This window comes from Coturnix japonica, chromosome 2 (genome assembly GCF_001577835.2).
Source record: "Coturnix japonica isolate 7356 chromosome 2, Coturnix japonica 2.1, whole genome shotgun sequence".
In the NCBI taxonomy this organism is placed as follows: domain Eukaryota; kingdom Metazoa; phylum Chordata; class Aves; order Galliformes; family Phasianidae; genus Coturnix; species Coturnix japonica.
Window position 1 is genome coordinate 78,601,489 of NC_029517.1, and position 27,862 is coordinate 78,629,350.

General features: G+C 37.2%; 1 protein-coding gene across 8 annotated transcripts in view; it reads right to left on the reverse strand.

Moving 5' to 3' along the window:
• The window catches only part of BBS9 (Bardet-Biedl syndrome 9), a 255,445-nt gene that overhangs the window by 86,483 nt on the left and 141,100 nt on the right, over positions 1 to 27,862 (reverse strand). For 5 of the 8 annotated variants that reach the window (XM_015855026.2, XM_032442563.1, XM_032442561.1 and 2 more), the window contains one exon: positions 16,663 to 16,773. In XM_015855026.2, the coding sequence (XP_015710512.1) occupies positions 16,663 to 16,773 (111 nt within the window). Of the gene's footprint in view, positions 1 to 13,699; positions 14,102 to 16,662; positions 16,774 to 19,441; positions 19,596 to 27,862 lie in introns of those variants that run through there. The other 3 variants (XM_015855028.2, XM_015855027.2, XR_001553371.2) reach the window with 3 other exon arrangements.

Consider the following 27,862-nt stretch of genomic DNA (forward strand, 5'->3'; position numbering starts at 1 on the left):
CTGATGTCATCTACCTGGATTTCAGCAAGGCCTTTGATATGGTCCCCACAACATCCTTCTCCCTAAATTGGAAAGATATGGATTTGATGGGTGCTCTGTTCAATGGACAAGGAACTGGTTGCAAGATCAAACTCAAAGAATATTTGCCACAGCTCATTGTCTGCATGGACATCAGTGATGAATGGTGTCCATAAGGGGTTAGTACTGAGATGGATGCTCTTTAATACCTTCATCAGTGACATCAACTGTAGGATCAAGTACACCCTCAGCAAGTTTACAGATGACACTAGGTGTTGTGGTATACTTGACACATCTGAGAGAGGATGCCATTCAGAGAGACCTAATCAGGCTCAAGCAATGAGCCTAGACAACTGCATGAGGTTCAACAAAGCTGAAGTGCAAAGTCTTGCACCTGGATCACAGCAACTCCTACTATCAGTTCAAGCTGGGGGACAGAAGGACAGAGAACAGCTCTGCCGAAAAGGGCTTGGGGAGTGCTGGTGGATAAGAACCAGTGATGTGCCCTCATAGCCCAGAAGGTCAATGATTTCTTGGTCTGCATTGAAAAAAGCATGATCAGTAAGGGAAGTGATCCTACCCTTCAACTCCGTGCTAGTCTTCACCTGGAGTAGCATATGCAAGATGTGGAGTCCTCGGTACCAGAGAGACATAGACTTGTTAGAGTGTCTCCAGAGGGCCACAGAAATGATCCAACACCTCCCCTGTAAGAACAGGCTGAGAGAATTGTGGCTGATCAGCCTGGAGAAAAGAAGACTCTGGGGAAACCTGAGAGCAGCTTTTCAGTATCTAGAGGGGGGTCTATAAGGAAGAAGGGCACAGATTCTTTAGCAGGGTCTGTGGTGGTGGGGCAAGAAGAAATTGTTTCAAACTAAAAGAGGGGAGATTTAGATAGGAAACAGGGGAAAAGTTTGTTACGGTGATGGTAGTCAAGCACTGGAACAGGTTGCCCAGGGAGGTGGTAGATGTTCCATCCCTGCAGACATTCAAGGTCTGGCTGGACCACACTCTGAGAAACCTGATCTAGCTGCAGTTGTTCCTGTTCATTGCAAAGGAGTTGGACTGGATAACCATCCATGGGAAGACATGGGTGTCATACTCAGTTCTTCAGTTAGTTCTTCAGAAAAACTGGCTTTCTTCAACAGCCAGCCAGAAGGTGAGGCTGGTGAGGTGAAATGAGTGACAAAGCTTGAAGCAAATGCTTGCTTTTTCAAATGCTAAAATACTTTGTTAGGGGCTTGAGGGAAGCAGACAAAATGTAGCTCTTCATGCCTGATGCAAATAATACTTTATTAAAAAATAATACCTATCAGTGGTATCAATGGCCTTGCATACATTACATATATACCACTATGTTAACATAGAGCAACCAAGGGCAATCAAATCAATCCAAGAAAAGATGTCATCTGCTTTCTTGCTGGTGAATACTGAGGTCAGTGGAACAGAAGTCTGACATTTGGATTCACTGGAGCCAGTAGAAAATTGTCGACCATTCTTCCCCTTTTATAAATGCAAGGAATCTGGTAGGGATGACATTTGGAAAAAGCAAAAGTTTGCTTCTTTCTAATTCTGTTATGTCAATAAGCTGACTATATGGATAAGCATTCCAGTTAAGTATCAGTAGTCCTAAATAAATTTCATACAGATCTCAACAAGGAATTCAAAGCTACACAGGCACAAACCTTCACATAATTAATTACATCTAAAATAACTCAGAAATTAATTCCAGAGCAGATTTAATATATTCATAATTTAATAAGACATTTTTGTTCAAAGGTTTGATGAATGAAATGTAAGATATTGGCAGCTTTGCCTCATTCCACTGTTGTGAGCTCGGCCAAATTGCAGGGATGGAGGTGGGAGGACATGTAATACAAGCCACATAACAATGAAAATTAGAAGTGTCTCGTGAATATGGTTAGCACCGTTTTCATTATTACGCTGTATGCTTGGCTAAACAAATACTTGAGTTCCAAATGCACAACTTTACCATATGACAGAGCTCTGCTGATCCTCCAAAAGCTCAAAAACACTCACACTTTCCTACTCATACCCCTTTTCTCTTGAATTAATCTGATCAGTTATATTTGTAAGCAAAACTGAACTTTTTGTGTCTGATATTGTGTTGCCAGAGTCAGCAACTTCTACTTCCATTAAGCGTGCAACAGGCAACAAGTCACTATTTTTCCTCTTTCTATTAAATATATGATTTTTAATACATCATCTAAAGGCCCCACAATGAGTTGAGAATGCATTGTAGAAATAAGGAGCAGAATACCAACATCATAATGTATCTTATAATGTATCTTTCCATATATTGCTAGGTAGGAGAGTTGGGGAGCAGGCACTTGAAAATGATAGTCACTGTCAGGATTTTGTAACCTAAAACTCATAATTTTAATTTCTAGGGGAAAAAATAATATATATTTCCTTATTATGCTATTAGTCCTTCATCAGCCTATAGTGCCATATAGTATTAGAAACGCTATAACCTAGACAAGATTCAAAGCTACTGAAAATCCATTCACAGTGCATCAATATTTAGCCTCTGTATGAATTAACTCCATAAGGTGTTCGGTATGTTTTATCTCTGTATTAACAGGTAAATTTTCAGATTTAATTCTAAAGCGCTGCTAAACAGCAGGATAGCATTTATAAAGGGCTTCTGTAAAGGCAACACAAAAGACTGATATTCTGATCTCACTTAGTCTAACTTTAAAAAGCACTGAATAGGGTACTGTCATCAAAAGCTGGACAAGAGAAACACTGAGCTGAGCCAATACCACAACTACCTGGGCAGTGCCAATGTTTTTATGACACTCATCATCAACAGAGCTGACAAAGCAATTTATCATTGCTGCAGTATCAATGTTATCCTGTTCCATTAGTTAAGGTGAAACAGTTACCAAGATGTTCCCTTTTCTATTGGTCATAAATCTGCCTTGGAAAACAATGTAAAATTTTTATAAACTTCTCAGGTTTAGCTCAGTTTCAAGACAAACTGCCTCATGCTGGAAGGACTTTAAGAATACTGCCTCCAGCTTCAGCTGGGATGGCAGGTGGAAAGAGGTGTGAGGTATCACCGGGCAAACGGAACAGAAATGAATGGCAGGCAGTTTTTTTTCTCTGATGATGCACAAAACATGGCAGTATATCTTGTCCAACCAGAGGCTCCTGAAGAAAATGTTGTGGGGTACTTTACATACCTGTAAAGACAGCAGGTCTCCCGGGATCTCTCTCATCATGAGCCTGCTAATTCCACTTCAAGCAGTGCCTGCCAAGAACAGTCTCCCTTGAAACTGTTACTTATGGCAAAAGGAGGCAGCATGTATTACTTAATGGACATAGCAGATTTTAAAACCCATCCTGTCTGCTGTAAAAACAGAGGTTTTCTTTGTTCTGTTTTAGAACAAAGCACACCACCATGGTTCTGCACGGACAATAATGTATATGTGGTAAAATCAGCCCACAGATCTCAAATGTACATCTCAAGACTTCAAACAAGCTCAGTTTTTCAGTGGTAACTGACAATGACGAGCACTCTTAAAACACCCACTTTCAGAGGGTAAGTTGAGTATTTCACAGTTTAGGATTAAGGGAAAGAAATGCAAGAGGAAAGCCCCCTTCACTGCTCACTACTGTGACACAGAAACTGGGTACTTCCAAGAGCTGGCAAAGAAGAAATGACAAATACGTGCACTCGTATTGCTCTTCAAAATTAAATTAAAAAGAAAAAACAAAGACAAAGAAGAAGAAGAAAGAAAGAAGAAACATGTTATGGTTGTATCTCCCAGAACCACAGGCCAATCAATAGGAAAAGCATGGAGGAATAAAATGTTCAGGAGTGAAGCTACAGATAATTCAGAGGTCAAATAGGTGCTGGCAAAAAGAATAAAAATCTGTGTTTGAAATATAGCAGTTCAGGTGGAAGGCTTGGAGAATTAGAGAACATTTATCCTCTAATAATTTTCTTGAATTAACTTTTGTCTGCCTTTCCACAAGTATATTCTCACTTGTTTGCAGAAATAAGTCTGAGCACGCTGCCAAATTCTCTAGGCTGACAGAAGCATATATACTTCACACTTCATTGGCTACATTTTGGTTATTTGTTAACAATAGCATTAGCTAATGTTATTGCTTCTGTTCTGTAATTTTGTAAATGACACTCTAAAATCTGACTGTAGGGAGCAAATAACAAAAATAAACTTCATGCACCAACCCAAGGAATGCTTATAGAACAGCTTCAGCTGATGTCCATATTGCCCAATTCATGGCTGCCTGTGTGCAAACTTCTACCTGTATCAACATTAATGCTCACTTGTTCTTTTGGGAGCAAGTTCAGAGATGCTAATTGGCAGATGACTGCTCTTTCTGGCATTAGTGACTGACAGGCGCTGCTCAGTTCAGGAGGGAACAGACTTTGGCACATGTTCACCTAAAGTCTTGTAGAAATGAATCTGAATTTGCAAGAAGAAACAAACAAGTAGTAAATGTGGATAAGGCAAAATTCAGTTTGGGAAAAACACCCTCTAATCATTCTCCAAATTAATTAAATCTTGCATTTAATTTAATGACTCTTCTCTATGAGAAACATAGCAACTTAAATGCTACATATGATTGTTCGTTTAATTTGGAAACACCCTATCACCTAATGAACTGCAGACTACAAAGTCATATATGCAAGGTGGCCCTGATATCCAGACAGGAGATCCAGCAATCCCAATCACCTCTGCCTTCATAACTGTAAATAACTATAAATATATTCCGCATCTCTATCAAACAGAACAAGCCAAACACTGAAAATTATTTATTAATCTCCTGAAAGAAAAACAGGACTCCAAGATTAGAGAATGAAAGAAGAAACTGGGAGCAGAAGGGGAATCAATCCAAAAGAAAGATTATCAACAGAAAGAAAAAAAACAAATCTGAAATATAGATCTTATGGGTTACCAAAAGACAGCTGGATGCACTTACTGAAAAACAAATCAGTTTTGGATAAATAGTGTTAAGTTTTCTAGTTTGCCTGTGCACTGAAGTGTGTGATATAGGTTGTTATTATAAATATCAAATAATGATAGACTTTTTTTTTTTTTTTTTTTTTTTGCATTACTTTGACTATCAGAAAGCTTCTCTGAAAAATCCTTTTAACAAAGGGAAAATAACAAATGGTAATTTAATTTTAGACCACTCCAGATTGATTTCTAGTCCATGCTCAGATGTCTGGAATTCAGCCAGAATAAAAACTGTATTTTAGGGAAAATGAACTAATACAGCCCATGAACAGTTTATTATACTAAAGTTTAGCTGTTGGCTATAAATATTCTAAAATGTTAAAACTGCTGCTCAAGGGTATTTATATGTTGGCTTAGCTTCATGTTCATGATGGAGCCTTGACCTATTCTCCATTTGATGAAATCAACAAAATGCTAATGAGAATAGGAGAAGCAGCTGTCCTAATATGACATTTCTTTCAGGCTTACAACCAACTTTAAAGCGAGAAGGACCAAATGCAGTTGATATAGAAAGACCGGAGGGTGTTTTCACTTTGCCTACTGCTCTCCCTTGTGAGTTCAGTGAGCCTACATAGACACAGCAGTGCATGTGCTCAACAACATTTTTGGATTAGGTCCTGTGTCCACAATTTTAGAGCTGTGAGAAAATTGCCAGGAAAGAACATAAATGAGTTCTGGCACATTGCACTGAACACAAGAATGAAGAGGCTTCCCATTATACAGGAACCACCATCCATGGTGGCATAAAAATAAACTAGTTTTTCCAGCAATGGCTCATTATGCAACAGTACTGAGAGTAACTTTACAGTTCCACTTAATAAAGCAAGGCACACAATTTATAAAATTTGAATACTGTTCTGGGTTCTTTTCTCAGTGCTCCTGTAAGGGTTCTGAATATACTTCAGCCATTCCAGTTGCAAGGCACATGGTAGTGTAAGGGAATGCAAGCTGGGCAGTCACAGTTTCTTTGTTCCCATCTTTCTTCTTGAACCATCTTTCATGCTCCTGCAATTGTGTGGTGAATGATTCAGGGAGCAAACACGTCAAAAGGTAGGATGCTATTTCATATTACACTTAATTTCATATATATGGCCAGCTGCCAAAATGGATAGTCAAGTTCTTCTCCATGGATCATGACGGACACACCAATCTCCTCCACAGCAGTATTAGCAGCTTTGCACCTGTAAGCCCAGTCACAACTTACTGACCCCACAAAATAATAGCCTTTCCTTATGGTGATCTAACTATAATGAATAAAGACTAAGCTAAAAAAGCAGCTTTAACTGCTCCCGGGGCAATGTTTCAAACAGTTCAACTCCCTGGTCATACAAACCATAGTAACCAGCCCCAGTGAATTGAAAAACGAAGTTGCCTCTGCTTTATCTTCTCTTCTTCCCACCATCACTCAAATAACCAAATGATCAACTGATCAAATAATGAACTGAGATCAAATAATGAACTGAGTTACAACATTCTGATAAAGATACTTTCCGGAAAGCAGGCCTAACTTTTCATTTTTACATAGTCTTCAGGATTCTGATACATAACACAGGCTATTGCACAATGCTCCATGGTCCATCACTCTGTCCACAGCGCTCAGGATAACAGACTTGATGAAGACAGATATAGATATTACTACAATCTATGATCCAAAATAAATAAAATCACACATTAAAGTCCTTATTAACACGTAGGCAAGGGCAACCTTTATGGAGTTATTTTAAAGACAATTAAATTAAGAGTTCAGAGTTGATTAAATAGTGGTGGGTTGTGTTGTGTTTTTTGGTTTTTTGTTTGTTTGTTTGTTTGTTTTTTGTCTTACAAAATAGAAAATATAAATTAAATATTAAAAAAGAAACTAAACAATCTGGCCTAACTGGTGACACAACAATTTTAACTCCACTTATTCAGGAAATATAAGTTAACACAAAGTTTCTTTGGTGGTTCACCTCATTCTGTGCAGTAGCATGCGCTGTAAATAACCTACTGTAGATAAAAGCAATTTGTCCTCAGTCAGTGGCACAGCACATTTGTCTCGAGGTTGGCAGGAAAGGAAACAGACCTAGTTGTAACATCACTCCAGATAGCATATCCTGTGCTGCTGAATATTGTGGAATATCTTTTACTTCCACTCATAATACATAACCATAGTCTGTGTTTGTGAATATAAGCTATTTTGCACACACCACATGTTATTGAAGACCTAGACTTGATAAGCCTTATACACTGGTATACAGCTTACCAACACTAAAGCATAGGCATTGATTTATCCATACAATCAAGGTATGGTAGAGTGCACTAGTATTGTTTAGGTCCAGAGTTTTTCTGGTCTCATGTTCCAGTAGCTATTACAAAATTCCAGACTGAGACTGTTTTTCATTCCCTTTATTTGAGCCTCGTATCTTACTTTTGGAAACTTAGTAGTAAGCTTAATTACTAAATTACCAAGATGAATATGGCAGCCTCAGGAATGGAACTCCCAGAACAGGTGAACAAGTAAATGCAAGAATGCTCTGTGGAGTGTGACAACACAAGAGTGACCTAGAGTTAGAATGTACTTAGAGGTGGTTGATAAATATTTGCTAAGGCTGACAAAAATTGGACTTCCACACAATAAGTAATAAATACAATAAATACTGCATTGCTGGAACTGTTGATTTTAATAAAGAAGGTTCTGTTCTGCTCGTGCTTGGGCATTTTGTGGAATATAATGTGATACATCCTAAAATAAAATGTTTTGTCCCAAAATATGCTGATATTTTTTAAGAAAGCCATCCAATCACTCTCACCCTCTTTTCTTGGATTGCAGTGAACTCGCATTGGTTATAAAAGCCTAGTACTTCTAATAGTTACTGTAACAAATATGGGCCATGACCAACAAGGGTCAAGAGAACCTGGATTAACCACAGTCTAATTTACTGAGTCATAAACTGCTTCCTTTAGAATTCTCCAGTGAAGTTTGAAATACAGGACACATTTGTGCCTTGAGGACAACATGGTCACACGTATTGCATCTCATACATGTAGGTGATAACCTGCAATTCAATAACCAAGGAGTCTGTGAGAAGCCATCAACTAGGAGAGCTTTGACAGCACACTGGGATAAATGTGGGGCCCCAGAGGACCTTTCTATTAAAAGCAGAACGTGATCATCTGTGAATTAGGCATATGTTCACTCTGTGAACATATCTGTTCACTCTGTGAACAATGCTGCCTCATCAACATTTAAAAGAACTGTGGAAGAAATGTTGATATAAATTTTGAAAGTATTTCTGTATCACCAAGTTATTTAACTAGGACAATATGCTCTGGCATCACCTGTGTTAGTACCAGCGTCTATTCCTTCATGATGAATCACAAAACACTAGCAAGGCTCCAACTTTGAGCAGGGAAGATTAAGTCTACCTCTCCCCAGCAGGGGTCTGGCTCAACCTTCAGCTGCCTCCCAGAATACCAATCTAGCCATGGCCTCCACTCAGCAAAATGCTCTTGCCAAAAAGAACATGGGCACCCAGACAGAATGCCTGCCCGGAAACGTAGCTGTTTAGTTCCCTGGCTGCAGGGAGACTGTTGCTGCTGCTGGAGGGTGGCAGTGATACCTCACACCCCTGGTAAGGCCACATCTTGAGTACTGTGTTCAGTTTTGGGCCCTCACTACAAGAAAAACATTGAGGCCCTGGAGCACGTCCAGAGAAGGGTAATAGAGCTAGTGAGGGGACTGGAGCACAAGTTTTATGAGGAGCAGCTGAGGGAACTGGGATTGTTTAGGCTGGAGAAGAGGAGGCTCAGAGGACACTCTCTACAACTACCAGAAAGGAGGTTGTGTAGAGGTGGTGGTCAGGCTCTTCTCGCAGGTAACTAGTGAAAGGATGGGAAAGAGTGGCCTCAAGTTGTTCTAGGGGAGGTTCAGGCTGGATACTAGGAAGAATGGTGATGCACTGGAGTGGACTGCACTGGGAGATGATGGTGACACTGTCCCTGGAGGTATTAAAGAAATATTTAGATGTTGTACTAAGGTACATGGGTCAGTGGGCAACATTGGTGGTAGGTGGACAGTTGGACTAGATGACCATAAAGGTCTTCTTCGATCTTGGTGATTCTATGATCCTAAGTGGCCTATAATGGCACTGATAATCTACGTGGAATGACATAAAAAATCTCTTAGCAATTCCAGTAACAATCTCCATCAAAGAGCATGTGGGAATGTGTTTCCCCATTTCCGACATGCCAGTATTTCTTTAGAAAATTCAGTGTTTCCATTCAAAGCTCTTATTTTAAAAGAGGTTGCAAAGTCAGCCCTGGGTGAGAACTGATAATAGCAGTTTCAGGTGACTTCATGCAATCTTGTATCTCAAAAACAGACTTTTTTCCTTTTAAAAGAAAATTTAAGCCATTATCTCATCATGTGGATGGCTGCCTTTTGGAATCAAGAGGGGGAGAAAGGGGCATGAGACACCAACATTACTTCTAAATGAAGATACTTTGGAAAATAACCGCTAATTCATCCACAATGCCTTTTTTTTCCAGCGAAAGTTCCTAAAGACCTAGACCCAATCTGCCTCTGGTAGCCAATGTTGACAAGCTACAAAGTGAGTCTTGGCATTTTGTGTAACCTGGAAAAAAAGACCTGGAAAACCATTTTACAGGCTTATTCTGCATTTAACTAATACCCATAAGATGTGTGAAATCACTATGTTAGTATTAACTTCAAAATTCTGAGAAAGGCAGTGAAACTCAAAGTTTAAGAGTAGAAGCAATGTCTATAGTGTAGTCTGATACATATAACATAAACCATACAACTCCAACCCCAAGTTTCTGTATCAGGCAAACAAATCCTTGGAGAGCCCAGTGAGTTTCCAGGATTTCCTCAAACTTTCAATAAAACTTTTCAGAAGCGCGAGGAGTCTTAAGGTGGAGTATTTAGTTTTGTTTTCTGCTATTGAACATCTTTTCAATCACCTTTTTATATGAAGATGGATGACGGAAGCAAGAAGCATCTGCATTCTCTTATGCTGGCCAACACTGTTTTCCAAGGCAATGAACAATTGACCCAAATTTAATAAAAATTCCTGGCAGTCACAAAATCCTTCTTGGCTGGGAATACTAAGTGGGCATTTGAATAATGCTTCTCCATCCTTTTATTATCTACCTTTTAAATAATAGTTCATTAGAAACCACAACAGCTTGGATGTTTTTATGTTTCTCAAAGACTATCAAGAAAGTATAGGAGATGTGAACATCAACTTGGAAATGACTGGCTTCATATTTTGATTATACACATCTCATACAGGTAACAGTTTAGTAGAGACTTCAAGATGTTTTTAACCAGATCAAAGACATTGCTGAAATCTGAAGACTAAATGCATATAAGGTGACATGAAAATAATGCCTCCTATTTATTTCCACGGAAACTAAAATAGATAGAAAGAGCACAATAACACTATTTCACAGAGCAAACTCTCGGCTAAAAACAGTTGTTTTTTGACACAGTCATTAGCACTAGCTATGCATTTTTTTCAGTGATGAAGAAAAGCCTGCATGTCATGCTCAGAAAAATCTGCAACAGTGGATGTAAACCACTGTCACTGTTGCCACTATTGAAACACACCACCCACTGCCTCACTGTGCTCACATCCACTGTTTGGTTTCCATGAAAGTCTGCAAGTGTCAATGAATGTCAGTGGGTACCATTTTTTCCACATGCAGAAATTCAACTGCACAACTTTGCTTCATACACACTTTCATGTCAAACACTATTTGTTCAGACTGCCCCTCTGCTGCCATCTGTCACATAGCAACAAAATTTAACAGAATATCAGAGGGAAGGTTCAGCCCCTACTGGCATACCACTAACATCCACCCCTGACATGCTGGGCAGACACAGTAAACAGGAGGCATTGCTTTCATAGCAGCCCTCATAGTCAAAACTACAAATATTAGAATATAAGTAAGACTTACTACTTACTTATGTGTAACACTACATTTCACAGATGATGTATATACAAGTTCCTACTGGATGAGAAATTGCACTCAGTTGGTATTGACTTAATGAAGGAATTCTCACATTAATCTCTTAAGCTGTACTGCTCTTTAGAAAAACAGACTCTGTGGAAAAGAAAACTTCTATAAATCTCCTCAACTTTCTCCAGAAAAATAGACTTTTTGTAGCCCATGGATTTTCTTTGCACCTTTTCTTGTGGAAACAATTAGCTTAGCAATTTTAAAGTATTAGGTGGGCCCAGCTGCAGACTCCTGGAATCCATTTTAGATAACAATGTATGTACAGAAAAACAAGGATATAGTCTCACAGTACTACAGTCAGAGGGAAATGAGTAAGTGGACTTCTAATAAGGCTGTCTCGAAAGGACAGCTACATTTATCTGTAGCTGTCACAGACTTCAGCACTTTAAGCAAGATTCATTTGTGACTGAAGTACTGACTTGACTCTTCATTAGCTCAAGGACAAAATACAGCATTGCAACTGAGATGCTTGGCTGCATAATTTGAAAATATTTCTGCTATTATTGCCATGAATATCAGTATCCAAACATCTAGTAAGTTAACCTGTACCATGCTACTGTAGAAAGTTTACTGTGGTTATTAGTGCTATACTTAAGTATGTATCTAAAGCAAATAGAAACTGTAATAGAACTATTCTATTTATAGATTTGTTTGTTTTTTATAGCATGTTTAAACACTCTGTAAAACAAAATCAAGATGTCTCTCTGCTCACTTGTGCAGGTAACAGATAATAAGAAGTCAGGTATAATACAACGATAAAAAGACTCAGTGGCTGGTTGGCAACAATTCTTACCCCAAAGCTCTTGAACTGTTTGTACAAATCCAAATGTCTATGAATATTCCTTTCTATAATCAAATAAATGGAACTATCACAAAACTTTACCTTACATTACATCATTTTGTGATAAGTTACTCTGCAGACTGCCGCTCCATACAGTTGTGTACTCATATTAATCACGATTCACAAGAAAATATTAAGTGCATACCTAAGTTTGAATGAGTCCTTAGATACCGCAAATAGAAATGGCTTCAATTTTCTTCACTAAGAAGAATTGTTTACATATGGTTGTAGTAACTAAGTATCTCTGTGGGCTGGAATAATGTAATATTTCCTGAAATTATCTAGGCACATTAAGGACAACTTTATTAGAAAGCTAAAGTTAAACTGCACTCATCACATCAATATGGTCATTATCATGCAATTCCGTAGTCAAAGTAACATAAAATAACAAGTCAAATACAGTCAGTAAAGCTTGAAGGAGAAGATGTGCAACTGTTCAATGTCTGGGTGCAAGTTATGAAGGATGTTTTAAAAACTCAGTTCAAAATGTGATTTTACTAGAGTTTATAGCTCAGTCATTTCAGTTGAGCTGTCTGTGTATTTTATCTAAAGTACTGACCCAGTTTCTTCAAACTAGACAACTAAAATCCATCTCATTACATGACTACAAATGCTGGGGTTGTTTTGTTTTTTTTTTGTTTTTTTTTTTTTATCTTATATGCAATAAGTATTAAACTATGAGAATAAATGTACTAAATATAATATTACAAGATGAGAACTTTTAAATTTAGTATTCAAATAATCTTAAATATTCACATGACATAAAAATACAAATAATTTAACTAAAAACAGTGGTGGAACAGTAGCGAGAGTGAGTGTAACTGCCAAAACTTTGTTCTGACTAATAGCATCAGTGAAATATTTGTACTTAAGCAATAAATGTAAATACCAGCCCATCATCTCTGTTGCTTTCTCAAAAAGACACAATGGTCACTCTGGCTTATTACAGTGAAGTCAGGCACGTATTTCCCTAAAATCTTTAGGACTCTCTTTGTTTAGATAGATCATTTATGGGATAGATTTATGGGCTAATGATGAAAAAAATTCTGCCAGGAAAATCAAGTCTTACATGTTGTGAAAATTCCTACAGCTGCACAACATGAAACTTGACAAATCTGTCTCCCAGTGTTGTAAAATCCTAAGCAACTAAGTCAACTGCAAAGTCATCTGCCCCACTGGTCTACCAAAAACAAATAAGTAAACAAAGGCAAAGATACATTTTTCAGCCCAATCATTCTCTGATTCACAGCAATTTTTCATCTTGTTTTCCAACAGCTTCTTGGAGATACTCATGATATACTGGCATATAAACAAATAGCATGAACTATTTCAGTAGTAAAAAAGAAAATACCATACAACCATTAATTCCCTCTCTAAAGATAATCTGATCGCACTAGAATCATTCTTTCTGTCCTTGCAGACTTGCAGCATGACTACAAGACTTCATTTTCTGTTGTCCAAAGTAGTTATTCCAACTAAGGCCAAAGTTTCATTGACACTTTTAGCAGCTCCCTGGAAAATTTTAACGTAATATTTTGCACTAGATAACTTGTAAATCTGTGGCTGGATTCAACCCTATGGCATTTGTCCTCATAGCTCAGTATGTTCTTCCAGGATTTAGTTTCTAGAGTACTTTGCATAGTTCACACAACACATGTAAGGCAGCAATCTCTTTCTTAGGTTGACATTTGTTCATGAAACTCACAAGATTTTTTAAAATTCTCACATGCCCAAAGAGCATTACTAGGATGTAACGCAGTGACTGCCACCCACCTCCATACATCACACACACCTCAACAGCAAGAGATCAGTAAGATCAGATATTTAATAGCAGCAAGAGTTCAATTCAATGTAAACCAAATGAATTTATTTAGAGTTTTGGTGAGTTCAGCTGACAGGGTTCCATGTCATTCTATCACAGGTAGGTAGATGGCTTTAATGAAGTTAGCCATCTCAAGGCGAACTGAAAAGTTGTCCATGAAAGCAATCATCACAGCAGTAACAATATAAATGCACTGAAAGGGATCTCAGCCTGGCACAGAATTCGGTCTCCTCTTCCTCTTGACACTTCCTCTTCAGCACATTTCTCCTCTGTGCTCCAGCCTCTTCAATAGCACTTTTCTATTTAACTGTAAGCTGGGAAGTCCCAGTACGGCACCTTGGAGAGTATTCTTATTACTTTCTCAATGAGGAACCTCAATGCTCCCTGCTGAGACAATTTGCAATTCAAGCATTACGTTTCTTTTCAGTAGATAAGACACTTTGTTCTGTTTTGCTTTTCTATTGCTACTGAAAACTGCTCCAGTTTTGTTGTAATCTAGCATGCCATATCAGTGAGAGAAATCAGAATTTATCCTCTTCTCTCATGATGAAATACAGGTGTTCCAACTCAGGCAGCTACACTACTCCACTTTTGCACTACACTGTGTATAAGTGTTAACAGATTTTAACCTGTACAAAATTGTGCTGCTAAGATTTGGTCAGGCACCAGATGGAGCAAGTATATAACTACATTTCTCACTAGTTCAATGGATGGTAGTCTGCTAGTTTGAGCAATGATGTTCTCCATTGACCTACAGAATTCATAGGAATACTCCAACTTGATGGACTGATTTTATTCCTTTGATTTCAATCTTCATCTATGAATGCAATTCTGTTGCTAGAGAGATTTCTTTTCATATTCCCCGCCTACTGGTATTGTGATATCAAATTACAGAATCATAAAGGTTGGAAAAGATCATTAAGGTCATCTAGTCAGTCCAACTGTTCACCTACTAACAATACTGCCCACTAAACCATGTCCCTAAGCACCACATTTACACATTCCTTGAATACCTCCAGGGACAGTGACTCCACCACCTCCCTGGGCAGCCAACTCCAATGCATCCACACCACTATCTGAGAAGGTGTTTTTCTTAATATCCAATCTGAACCTCCCCTGGCACATCTTGAAGCCATTACCTCTCAACTAGTTACACTAGTTACCTGGGAGAATAAGCATACCGCCACCTCTCCACAACCACCTTTCAGATAGCTGTAGAGAGTGATGAAGTCTCCCCTGAGCCTCCTCTTCTCCAGACTAAGCAATCCCAGTTCCCTCGGCCACTCCTCATAACACCCATGTTCCATACTCTCCTCCTTCTCCTCTCAGTTCAAGGCACCATAAGGGTCTGTGCACCCAGTCAGAAGACCTCTCACCAAATGTCCTGCCATTCACAACCTGACCCGAGCAGACACAGCCACACCATCTCCACTGTTGTGTACACGTGCACAAATAGCGTATCAGCTGACCTGACACAGTCCCATGAAGAACATTAGGTAAATGCAGAAACCTGGCCAGCATCAATTTTGTACTGCAATAGAACAACCCTTAATAAGTAACAATCATCTACCAGAAGAAAACAAAACCTCTCAGCTTATAACCACCACCTTCAGGAAATGAAAGATCTACCAAGAAAAAGAATTTTTATTTTTCTATCTCTCTTTCTTTTTCTCTTGTTGATTGAGCATAGCTAAATGAAATGAAAAATCACATATATGTGTGTCTTTCTGTGAATTTATGTATATGTATACACACACAGAAGATAACAAATATCCTTTGAGGGCATAGAATATCCACCATGATGCAGTCTCTGGTGTCTGAGCAAGAACTCAGGCCAAAAATATCATGTACAGAAAAACACTGCAATGCTGTGATTTCATGCCTAGTGCTACCTTATGGCTTAAGTAGCTCCCTTGGCTCTTACACTTGTAGCAATTAGAATTTCCAGACAGCCCAGTGGCAAATATTCTAGGTTCCCTCTACATTGCAGCACTAACCGGCAAATGGCAATCATTCTTACTATGAATGAATAAAATTCATTGATACAGCACATGGCTGTAAACCTAAAGACTTGTTTAAAGCATTCAAAATGTTCATTCTGCCTGTTTTCTACAGATGCATAAGGAAATTCCAATAATCTATTTCTGAAAGTTGACATCTGCAACCTCTATGTTTTTTCTATTCTTCTTGATTTCAGCAGACACTTCTATTGAACATAACTGATTTATGATTAACACTGAAATGCATTTAAAAATCAAATATTACAGGGAAAACAAGGAAGATATATCAGACTGCAATAGGAAAAAAAGCGAAAGTACAACTTAGTAAACAGAATGGGAAATCGCTGTAGCCTGTCTGAGAGCTTAGCAGGCACTTTATTAAACTGCAGTGCCTTACTTTACAACACTGCTTTTAAAATATGTTAACACTATATCACAGTTCCCGGCAGCATGAAGTCTTTCCAGAAAATGTGTCATCGCCGTATGCAGCATATTTTATAGCCATTATAATTTTATTATATCCAATAATATTTTTCTGAAATTCTAGGAAGTCTTCCCACAGAAGATAAGTAATGACTGTATTTTAATCAGCTGGTATAAAGTCTAACCACCATACTGCAGGAAAAAAAAAATCCCTTTATTACACCAAAATGACCTCGGTTTCATTTTGCCTCTCTCTAAAAGGTTATGAATAAAATCATTAAGAATCTCACTCAAGTACTGTGTGGCACAAAACTTCTCAACTGTAAAGTTATTTAATTCAAAGATTGATTTTTGCAATATTCCTCTTCTTAATTGAAGTAACTGAATCAATTCAGAATCCTATATACTGCACTATTAAATAGAAAACTTGAAAATTATGCTAGCAAATCCTGAAATATATGTCATTTGTTTCATGGATCCACAAGTACTCCAAAAAGACAAGCTACATAACTTTTCTTTTCTTACCAGTGTTGGATTTCTGCTTTGCAGTGGGCTTGTGATTGGAGAACACAGATGTGGAGCCAGGTACAATTGCTCGTTCCTCTAGGTCAGACTCTGGGATTGTAGCACAGCCACCTAGTAGAAAAGGGAAGAACCTTAATGTGATGTTTATGTAACAAAACAGACTCACCACTGCACAGATAAGGAAAAGATGTGATCAATTAACTGACATGAAATCCGAAGAACTGAAATAGCCTTAACTTTAAAAAGAAAAAAGAAAATTCTGTGAAGAAAACCACTGCCATTGTTCAAAGCACTGGTTATGCCTTAATGACTTCTCTCTAGCACTTAGGTTAGTTTGAGAAAAAGTTTGAATGTATTAAGCCTACAGATTACTTAAAACTGGTTCCACATAAAAGCTGGAAATAATGTGGTTCATGTTAAAGATCAGACTATTGGGACCTAGATCTGTAATAAAAGTAATTTTATGTGAATGAAATAACTTCGCAAAGTCAACAAACCTTATAAAGATTGTTAGCTTGCCACAGAGAATTACATACAATGATATTTCTCTGGACAAGTTTTTAAATACAGTATTTTTAATTACCTCATGCTAGAGACAGGAACCACAGGGACACTTTTCACTCTACAGTTACACTGCAATGCCTTTCTCATTAGTGATCTTAGGATTAAGGACATAATGGATTATTCAAACTTTGCAATATAGTTTTTCTTAGTAGCTCATCAGAGAGCACAATGACTTTAAATGCTTATGTTTAAAAAATGAAAAGAGGGACAATCTACTAATAATGCTACCTGAAGGCAACTGCAGTAGCTTTTAATGGAGCAGAGTAATGATTTTTTTTTTTCTAAAAGGCTGGAGAAAGTACTGATGTTCCACAACAAAAAAGATAGCCTTATAACAAATGCTTTGCTAGTACAGCCTGCACGTTAAGCTTGTCATAATTGTGAGCTTTTCAGACTTCAAAGAAGGGAGCAGCATTTTAAAGTATTACCTTTTTAGCCCTGCTTGAATGCTACTTTTTTCCATGTGATTAATATTTCTATATTTTACATTTAGCTATTCTGGGCAGTTCTTGTTTAAGCTCGAACCTCTGCCCAGCAATTTCAAAATAACACCTAAACTAAAACCCAGCACGGTGCAGTAGATGCTCTGTTACTGAACACAGACAAATGGTCACCTGCTGTCACATATAGCTCTTAATTAAATATTTTGTTGCTACAGGACATAAGCTTCTATCTCTTTCACAGGACCACCGCTAACAGGTATACAAATGCATGTACCTATTTACTGGGTTCTGAAAGTACATGTTTAAAGCAGCATATCGCAGTAATTTTCTCCTTAAAAAAAATAAAACACAACAAAACAAACAAAAAACCCACACTAATAAAAAAATCATTAAAAATAATGTTGCATCCTCAAGAAGAAGAGGTGCAGCTACCAAAGCAGTTTCAGAAGCGCTGGCAACACACAAAGTCCTGCAGAGATGTGTCTAGCTAGGGTAGAGCATGGCAGCTCCACTGAATAATGTGAAGGCACTTATTCCTGCCAACTGAAGAACTGACACGGCATCCTTTATTTCTAAGGAAAACATAAGCTACTGTATTCCAGATACACCCTGATAGAAAGTGTAAGACATGCTACGAATTTGCATTTGACTAGAGCAAGCCAATCTTTTCTGTTAGAAAGGAAGGTTAGGAGTGAATGTACCTACAATGTATATTATTACCAGTGATAGTTTCAGCTTTTTAGGGTCCCTGTTATGAAGCTGAAGGACAAAATGGGAAATGAGAAAAATGTTGCCATCTTAAAATTCCACAGTGGTGAGGCACAGCATAAAATATAAACCTACCTACAGCCTAAATGAAACTAAATATCAGTAAATTAATACTTCTGTTCCCATTTGCAAATTATGACTAAACTGTAAACTCAGATTTGATTAAATGGAAAGCATTTAAGTATTTTCCATTCTTATTCTTCAGATAAAATCTACCCTGTTAAACAAAAATCTGCAAACACAGGATACAGAATTAAGGTTTCTTCCACAAGGGAACTATTAAGAATGGTATCATACATTTTAAAAGGCTTTATAAAGTTTGTAACATTATGAGTGAAAGTTCATTCAGTTAGTTAGCATGTATTGGATTTCTACATGGAAATAAACTTTTACAAGTCTCATTCTGAAGTCTGAAATTCTGTAACTCACATGGCCTTGAGAACTGACAACTTTTGATGCCAAAGTATTTCATTAGTCATCAACAGTGACAGTAACAGAATAACAGTTGGAAAAGATCTATTTGCCCTTAGAAATAATGCTGCTTTCTGAAAGGAAGTAAGACTTCCTGCTCTTGATTCTGATGTGCTAGATTTGTCAAGATTTACTTGTCAACAGATACCACCAGAATATACTAAAATTAAAAGCAAAATTCACCTTTTCCATAACTTTCATTTCTTGACAGAAAATAATTGAGACTGAAACGTTACCTATCATAGATGGTTTTACATATAAAAAATGCCCAAGCAGTGTACCCAGAGCAACAGTAATATCATACTTTTCAGTATTGTGAGTAGTAATTATTTCTTATTTCTGCAAGGATAATAGTAACTTTCATATATGACTTGTCTTAGAAACATCATTGCATCAGAAATGTATTCAGTGTGCTGAGGACAGTGTTTGGAGGGCCTGGATTTCATACAGGATTCTTCCTCCAACGATTATTTAAACGAATGAGGAGACAAGAAAGAAATACAATGGTGACATTTTGTGGCAGTGAGGCTTACATGATCATGGCCGTTGTACCACTGCTTTTCATGTCTTTCCCTTCCAACACTACTTTATAGCTGAAGGAACTAGCAGCACCTGCTGAACTATATTCCTCAGACTGTTTCCATGCCCAAGGCTAGGTAAAATGAATGAACCCTCTTTCACGTTGACCTGCAAAAAAAAAAAGCTAAGTTGTGTCTGCTTCTTCCAATGGCAAATTCAATTTTCTTGATCCCCTTTGCACAGGTACCCATCCTTATGATAAAAACAGATATGCTTGACAACATGTTATGACTCCCCACAGGAAGAAGTGAGGGCCATAATTAGACAACTGGCATTCTGGAAGAATAATTTAAAAAAAAAAAGTGTTAAACTTTCATTCAGCTAGACATGAAACTGGATAAAGCACAAATAGATCTTTGCTAGATTGCATCTAGCAAACATAATCTTTAAATCACCATCGTAGACCATCCTTTGGCAAAAATACTAAGAAAGACAGGTACCAGTAGCCTGAAATTAATCTCTTTCCCGTAAGGACTCTAAGCTCTTTTGAACTACAGTCTGCAGGGGTTCTACTGAGGGTATCTATCCTGCTCTCTTTGGTCAGAGGCCAATAGAATTTTTACTTTAAGTCAAAGAAATCACTCTGATTTCTTGTATATCTTCGTATACATTTCAAAAGGTAGCCACAGAATACCTATTTCAGCAAATGTTTTTATCTATCTGGAGTCCTAGAAGTCAGAGCAGCAGAATCATTCAAATTCATTGATAAGTGAACGGTACAAAGTAGAAAAGTGAAATATTTAAGGAAAAGGGGGGGGGAGTGGGGGGAGAAGCAAGAATAGTACATAAATCTACAGACTGGAAATGATCCAAGTTGAGAAGTTCTCCAGATGTCAGTCTGTAAACAGTGCCTCACAATATGAATTTCCCCATTAATTGTTGGCAGGAGTAGCATCTAGAATACAATATTACATTTGACCCACTCCTTCCCCCCTTTCTGTGTAGCTAAATTCTTCTCCGGCATCACAGATCTTTTATCAGTTGTGATAAATACAAGAAGAAAGCTGTGGTCAGCAGAACTGTTTGATACGGTACAACTTGCATAAAATTACTCTCAAGCTAATTATGAACTTTGTTCACCAAAGGAAATGAAACTTCTCCTGTTTATTTTCTCTACATCTGTTTTTGTGACACGTTTCATTCTTAAGTTGGAAAAAGACACCCACACCCAAAGGAAACATAAACATAATACATACTGGAAAAAAAACTAAGTACTAGCAGTTTTCCTACAGGTTCCTACCACCATGTTTTTACACATTTTAATATGGCTCCAGAAGTTTAAAAACAGGAAAACAGAAGTAGTATACAACTAAAGAATGAAAAAGTACTTTGAGGGTAAGACCATTTGAACTTCACCTTTCTCTTCCAGTCAATCACAAACTAAACTATTCATAAAGTTTCCATTTTCTTCTGAAATTAACTCTTTTACAGGAAGCTACAGAAAGAAGAAAATAATACTTCCTTGGCAGCTTTCAACAGTAAGAGATTCAAAATATGAGCAAAAAACTCAGAAGCTCAGTCATTAGTAGGTCTTTCATTTATGCGCATGCCTTTGTAACAACAGAGATAATCTAAACAGAAACGTAAGTTCACAGAGATTCCAAAACTATAGGCAAAATCATATTCAGATGACTCTTTTGGGGAGGTGTAGACCGAAAATATAAGACCCAGGGAATATTCATTCATGTCGTTCAATGAAATATACTCAGTTCGTAAGGAGAAAGAGTAAAAAGATAGGAGAGAAAGAGAAGGATTTTTAAATCACGTCTCACTGATAATGAGTGCACAGTTACACTTTGCAGTAGAGAAACAACTCGGATTTAATTCAAGCATTTGCTAGCAAAATGTAGAGACACTAATTAATCAGCTACGGAATTCAGGACAAAGTATTTAAATCCAATAGCGTGGCTACTATTGTTTAGTAACAAAACTCCACTGTTGCTCTTTGTGCTTGGGTTGACTTAACCAGCCTCAATGAAACAATGGAAAGTATTTCTGTCTTGCATTCCACTGAAGTAATAAATTAATGAAAAATCATAGTAACTGAGTATGCAGTCCAAGGTCACTATAGATCACCAAATATATTTTCAATGACAGCTCAGAGAAACATATTAGACTGGTGCTCTGCTTTACCCTTATTTTACTGAAATGTTTCTTAAAGACCCTGTTTATAAATTCTATAGTTTGTCTTTTAATATGTTGCACTGGTGTTGCATTCGCTACTATTTGCATTAAGAGTTATGCAAAGATAACATGCATCAATCATGTGTGACTTCTTCTCAAACTCATAACATATTCTAATACTTTGAACACATCTGAATCCATAAAATCCTGACTTAGGAAGTTCGGGGTACTTAGGCAGCACAACCTTTTTACAGGAGAAATATGCTGTTTATGATCATCAGATTGTCTTGGCCATTATTCCAGAATGAGGTTTGGTGCATGTGGTATGCAAGGAATATGAATGGCATTGGGAAAACACATTGCTAAGAACAGATCTAGCAGCTGTTTTCATTAAAAAAGCATTATTGGACATTGAGCCAAGAACGCAATCAAAATTAACATTCAGTAGTACCCTTACTAATGCAGGCCTAAGAATGCAGTAACACTAAACTGTGTAAGGCCATTCAACATATATCAAAGGTAATTTGTTACTCACTAGGAACAAAGGATGAATGATGACAGTTGTGCTTCAGTCACATAAATCTGCTGTCTTACAACTTCCTTATTCACTTTATGAGCACAGACCAGCTGAAAAACATGATGTGTTCTGGTGTGTGCTGGGAGAGGTAATTATCACTGAGCACTTGGAGGATTTTCCATCTGCCTTTATGTAACAGCATAAAAAAATCACTTTACAACAATAAGTTTTCAAGGGGGAGATCAACTTTTAACAAACACAGTAACAATAATCTCATTTTTAGGGTTATGGTGCCTGACATAACACTTGGTATGTTGTTTGAATGGTGCTTGTGCCCTTTTCCCTGTTTTCAATGTACTGCTAACTGCAGCTCCCATTTAGTGTAACAGTACAGGTTTTTTTCTTCAAAATGCTTAAATACTCCAGCAGCAGAAGTCATGGATTATACTGTCTGCCACACACTTTCAGGGACAACGTGTTTCATTTACCTTTTTGGGAGGAAGAGGATGAATGTGCAAGAGCTCTTGCATTATTGGCTTTGGTTTGGTTTGTCTGTTTTAAATTCATATATAAATTTATATTCTGTCACAAGAAAATGTGTGTGTGGATTATATAAAGCATTTTATATCAAACATTTTGTTTTCACTGAGACAGTTCTATAGAGGTTTTACTTGTTTCATTGTTCCAGTAATGCACAGTGATGAGGAGGCTAATGGATATTTAAAGTTGTGAGGTTTTAAAAACTGACTTACATTAAAAAATTAAATAAGTTGTGTTCCCTTTGATAAGCACTCCCCCTATTTGCTTTCCCTTAAAGCGTATTCTAATTAATTTCTACTGCCAGTTCTGGTTTCTATGTGACAATACATTCCAAGAGAACTCTGAAAAGTAAATGTTCACACAGCTGCTGAAACAGCTGGGAAGTCCAGAGCATGCCTGTTGTAAGGTTGTTCAGAACACTGCCTTTATGTAGTCTCTGTCCTTTTTTCAGTGTATAGTGAAAGCAGAAAGACTGGAATTGTCTGTTGCTACCTTGTTACCAAACCCTTCTGGTACTCAGAAATCTAAAAGGTTTAGATAAATGTATTTACTCCACTCTCATTTGAAACACTTTTATATTTCTGAAGCACACACATGACCTTCTCGAAAGTGAAGATGTATGCAGACACATAGACACTATACGTTTGAATGTATGCATATAAGCACACACAAATTTTGATCTTACTAGTGAAGAAAGAGTGTGTGTCCTCATTCCATGGAGGCAGAAGCTGAAAAAAAAGCACGATTGTGGCTTTACAGTTTGCTTGCATTTTCATAACTTAGGAATGTTTCCACGTGTTCTGTGATACAACCATAACACAAGACTTTCAAGGTGAGTAGTCCATGACTGCTTTGCAGGAACAAACAAGGACAAGAATACAGAAACAAAAAACTACTGATAAGAGATGGAATATAGTATCTACTGTGGATGATGGAAGACAACTGAATAGTAATTGGAAATCAACTGCAGATGCTCCAAATGGCACGGTTAAAGTAGCACAGTAATACTTCACAGCAGCAATGTGGTGGACTAGTTTGCAGAATTAGTCAATTTGGAAACATATTAAAAAACAGTTTAACAGACAAAACATCAAACTAAGCCACAATCCAAAAGGATCAGATTGCAATACCAATTGTGCTTTAATATTAGGAGAAGCATTGATATTATCAAAAATAGTGATGTAATGGGAATGAAAAAGATATTACAGTCACTGAAGTAGTCACAGGATGATAAAGAAAAAAATAGTTTCAGTGTGACAGCCGTGAAAAAGATGAATGCAACACTGAGATCCACCCATGAATATTCCAAATAACACTCAAGAAAGTAGTTATCATATTGAACAAGGCACCGGTGAGACAGACGTGTTCAGTTCTTCTTGCCATGCTCATAATACATTGAATAAACCAGAAAAAATTCAGTGAAAGTTACTGAGATAAAATAGAAATAACCTAACTTACAGACATACAAAGCAGACAACTGACCTTGCTTAGCTAAGAGGATTAAAATGGAATAGAATGATTTTTACCCACAAAGCAATTAGGACAGAAGTCCTTGCTGAAGTAAAAGATGCTCTTGGAACAAGAAAAAAAATCATCAAAAATTAACTATGTCCCTTTAGTTTCTTACTACAGAACAAGCAAAGGTTTTGAACTGCCCCTGAACATGAACAGCGAGGAGAAAAACTGCATTTACAAACAGCCTTAAATTACTGTATTCTAACACAGAGTTGGAACTTGTGAACTGGGACCTTTTTTTCTGTCCTTCTCTGCAGCCCCATAATATTGAAGATACAAAGATTACAAGATGAAAAAGATACGGGACTACTAATAGATAAATCCACAATTTTCCTATTATCTGTTATCTAATCTATGACTAGTTATCTGATCATGAGAATTTCAATGAAAAGGCGTTATCAATTTATCTAGTAATATTTAACTAAGAAATAACTTGAAATAAACCCTATAAACAACTATCAAGCCAAGTTAAAAAGCAGAAAATCAGGACATTGAAAAGAGAAAAATAGCATTCTCCTTTTTATAATGGAAAAATTTCCTTCCACTATAGAGACCACAGAAACATGGAATTCTTTTATATGGAAGGGACCTTTAAAGATCATCCAGTTCAACTCCACTGCAATGAACAGACACCTACAGCTAGCTCAGGTTGCTCAGAACCCAGTGTAGGCTTGGAATGACTCCAGAGACAGAGGTATCCATCACCTCTCCGGCAACCTGTTCCAATGCTTCACCACCCTTATCATTAAAAATAAAACAAACCAAAACCAACACTTATATCCAATCTATATTTCCCCTCCTCTAGCTTGAAATGAAATCTTCGCTGGAAAAGCTTGCTTCTCTGTTGGATATATCAGAGACAGCACATTGATTTTGTGTATTGTAAATAGTACTCAAATCCTAGATTTGAGTAATATTGCAATGACATGCAAGACCTCAGTGTAATTACATTTCTATATACTAGCAGATACTTCACTTCTACTTACTGATCAACTCTATGATTTTTATTAGTTGTAGGGGCCTTTTCTACCAAACAAATGGTAATTAAAGATACAAGAAACTGCATTCCCAAAAATCCCCAGTAACTCAGGAAAACTGTGGCACTGAATTTTTCAGACTCAACTTGCTCAATGTCATCACGTGAATTACATTCAGAAGAAGGTAATTAATACTTAGACCTGTGTTCAAATACAACTTTCTCTTTTCAGTAAAAGTAAGGTCTGTTTTTATAATAACATGCCATGTCTGAAACAAAGAGGCTTTTTTTTTTTTTTTTTTTTTTTTTTTTAACACGGGAAGGTAGAGTATTAACTGTTCTTCTTCATCGTCTAAAGAAGTTGACGTTGCTACTACTGTCCAACATGATAAATAGAGTGACCGATCAAATGAAATATAAAGACTCTCACAATCAGCTATTTTTATGTTTTATGCTTACTTAATTCTCTTATTCAGTTCTCTAGGTTTTAAGGGTCACCTTTTAGCCTGATAGGGATAAAAGGTTACTTATTCTAAAAACTGATTCTGTAACTGTGACAGGATACTCTGATACCCACTGAAGTACCAAGTGGAAGTTACACGATAAGGGTTGCGCCCAGTCTACCTCCTCTTCCAATCATGATTTTATTTATACAATGTTACTACATGCTAAACAAAGTTTATTGTAAATTAACAAACTCTGCAATGCACAGATTAAACAAAACAATTTAGAAATCTATACCTCAAAGTAGCTGCGAGAGAGCAATCAGAAGATTACGGGAACAAAAAAGCAACTTAAAATGTGAATAAAAATATTAAGCAAAGCCTGTAACTGGACAGAATGAATTGAAATGAAAGAGTTTTAGAGATTACCTTGCACAACCACAGCACTCAAGAAAAAAATAAACAAAGACAAAAGAAGCAAGTTTAGAATTGCTTCTTAGTGATTCATGTCGTATTGTTCTTTGCCTGAATATCTGCGTAGCTCTTTTTCACTGTCATTTTCTTTTATAAAAGTATTTCTCCCTTTAAAAGCCATCTGGTGAATCTTAAGCTGCAGTTTACAAGTATTTTAAACCAGACATGGTGGTTTTCAATAAAACAGAGAGCTCATTTTCACATTCCATTTTATGGTCCGCATTATCTCCCCTGTACTGACACAAAGGTAAATCGGAAGCTGTGTGACGTATCAGGTCTGAGTCTAAACTCACCTAGCCAAAAACCAACACAACAGTAAAACACACAAAAGCTACTTGTGAGAATCATGAAATAATTTGTGGCAAGAGACCTCTAGAGGTCACATAGTCCAAACTTCTGATCTGAGCAGGTCCAGTTAAACTAAGTTGCTCAGATACATCAAATTTAGTTCCAGGTATCTCCAAAATTTAGCAGCCTCACTGGACAACCTGCTCCAGTGTTTGACACAGCAAAAAATACTTCATTATCTCACGTCTAACATGAGGTCTGACTTCCATCCACTTTCTTTCCTACCAACATCAAGCACCATATCTTCAGAAAGAACTGGGCATCACCTGTATCTTCCTTAAACAAGTCGTCCATTCTTAAACATAGAAACAGTTCAACACAAAAGAGGCACTGCACTTATTGTTAAGTGTGTGACTTCAAAGTTTCTGCAATAACTACAAGCCAATGTAAATCACACGGCATGTCTAAACAGAAAGGTAGCTTTCACAGACTTTTGTACTAGTGAAGCATAACTTCCAGTGGATATAGTAACATAAAAGAAATAGTACTGGTCATGAAGCAAGAAAAGGGTGAGCCTGAGCATTCTTCCACTTCAAAAATTAACGACATGAAGTAATGAAAGTGTTGGGTATTTTCTTCATTTATCCTAGATAGTAAAGTTTTAACCACAGGCTTGTATAATACCATTGCACTCTGACCTTCTCCGAGCTGAGTGTGATCACAACTACATTCTTGTTAATAATCTTATGATCTAATATACATACATTTCACGATACACATCGGTGTATGCATAGGAACAACGGACACATCACCAGGTCGCAGTTACAATGTTATGTGTATGATCCACAGCGCAAATAGTTTATGAGATCTTATGCATAAGAACTTGCCAATTAAGAACAAATTTTGTCAAATTCTGCAGTTCAAATTCAAAATTTGAAGTCTGCAGTTAGTATTTATGCCATATAGAACTTTTGGAGACTTTCTATATTTGATTAACAATATATGCGATTGTCAGTTCATCTCAATTACGCCACTATTTCCTACAGCACAGTACAGAAAGATTAACCTTTCCTCAATTGTGAGGTTGAACATCTAATTTAGCCTCCCCTGATACTGCAACCTTTTTCTTGTTTATGACAATATTAATCTTTAGCTTTTTTCCAAGAAAAATTCAGTGACAGTGAAGTGACAGATTTATCAAGGTAGGCTTGTTTAAGAGAGCCATAAACAATCCAGTTAGTTTCTAGCCATAATAACAAATTCACCAAGGTGAAACATTTCTGTAGTTTAAGCATACTCAGTACCCCATTTTACAGAACTAGACACAAAAAAATCTAGGCTAGAAACCCTCATTGGTTTGAAAGATCAGGTTAAGCATAATTTGTCTTTTTTTTTTTTTTTTTTTCCCTTCCATGCAATAATAAGCTTACTAACTGGATACACTGAGTGACCAAAGGCCAAGAATATGTATGACAAAGTGGCAAAAAAGTGATCTCCA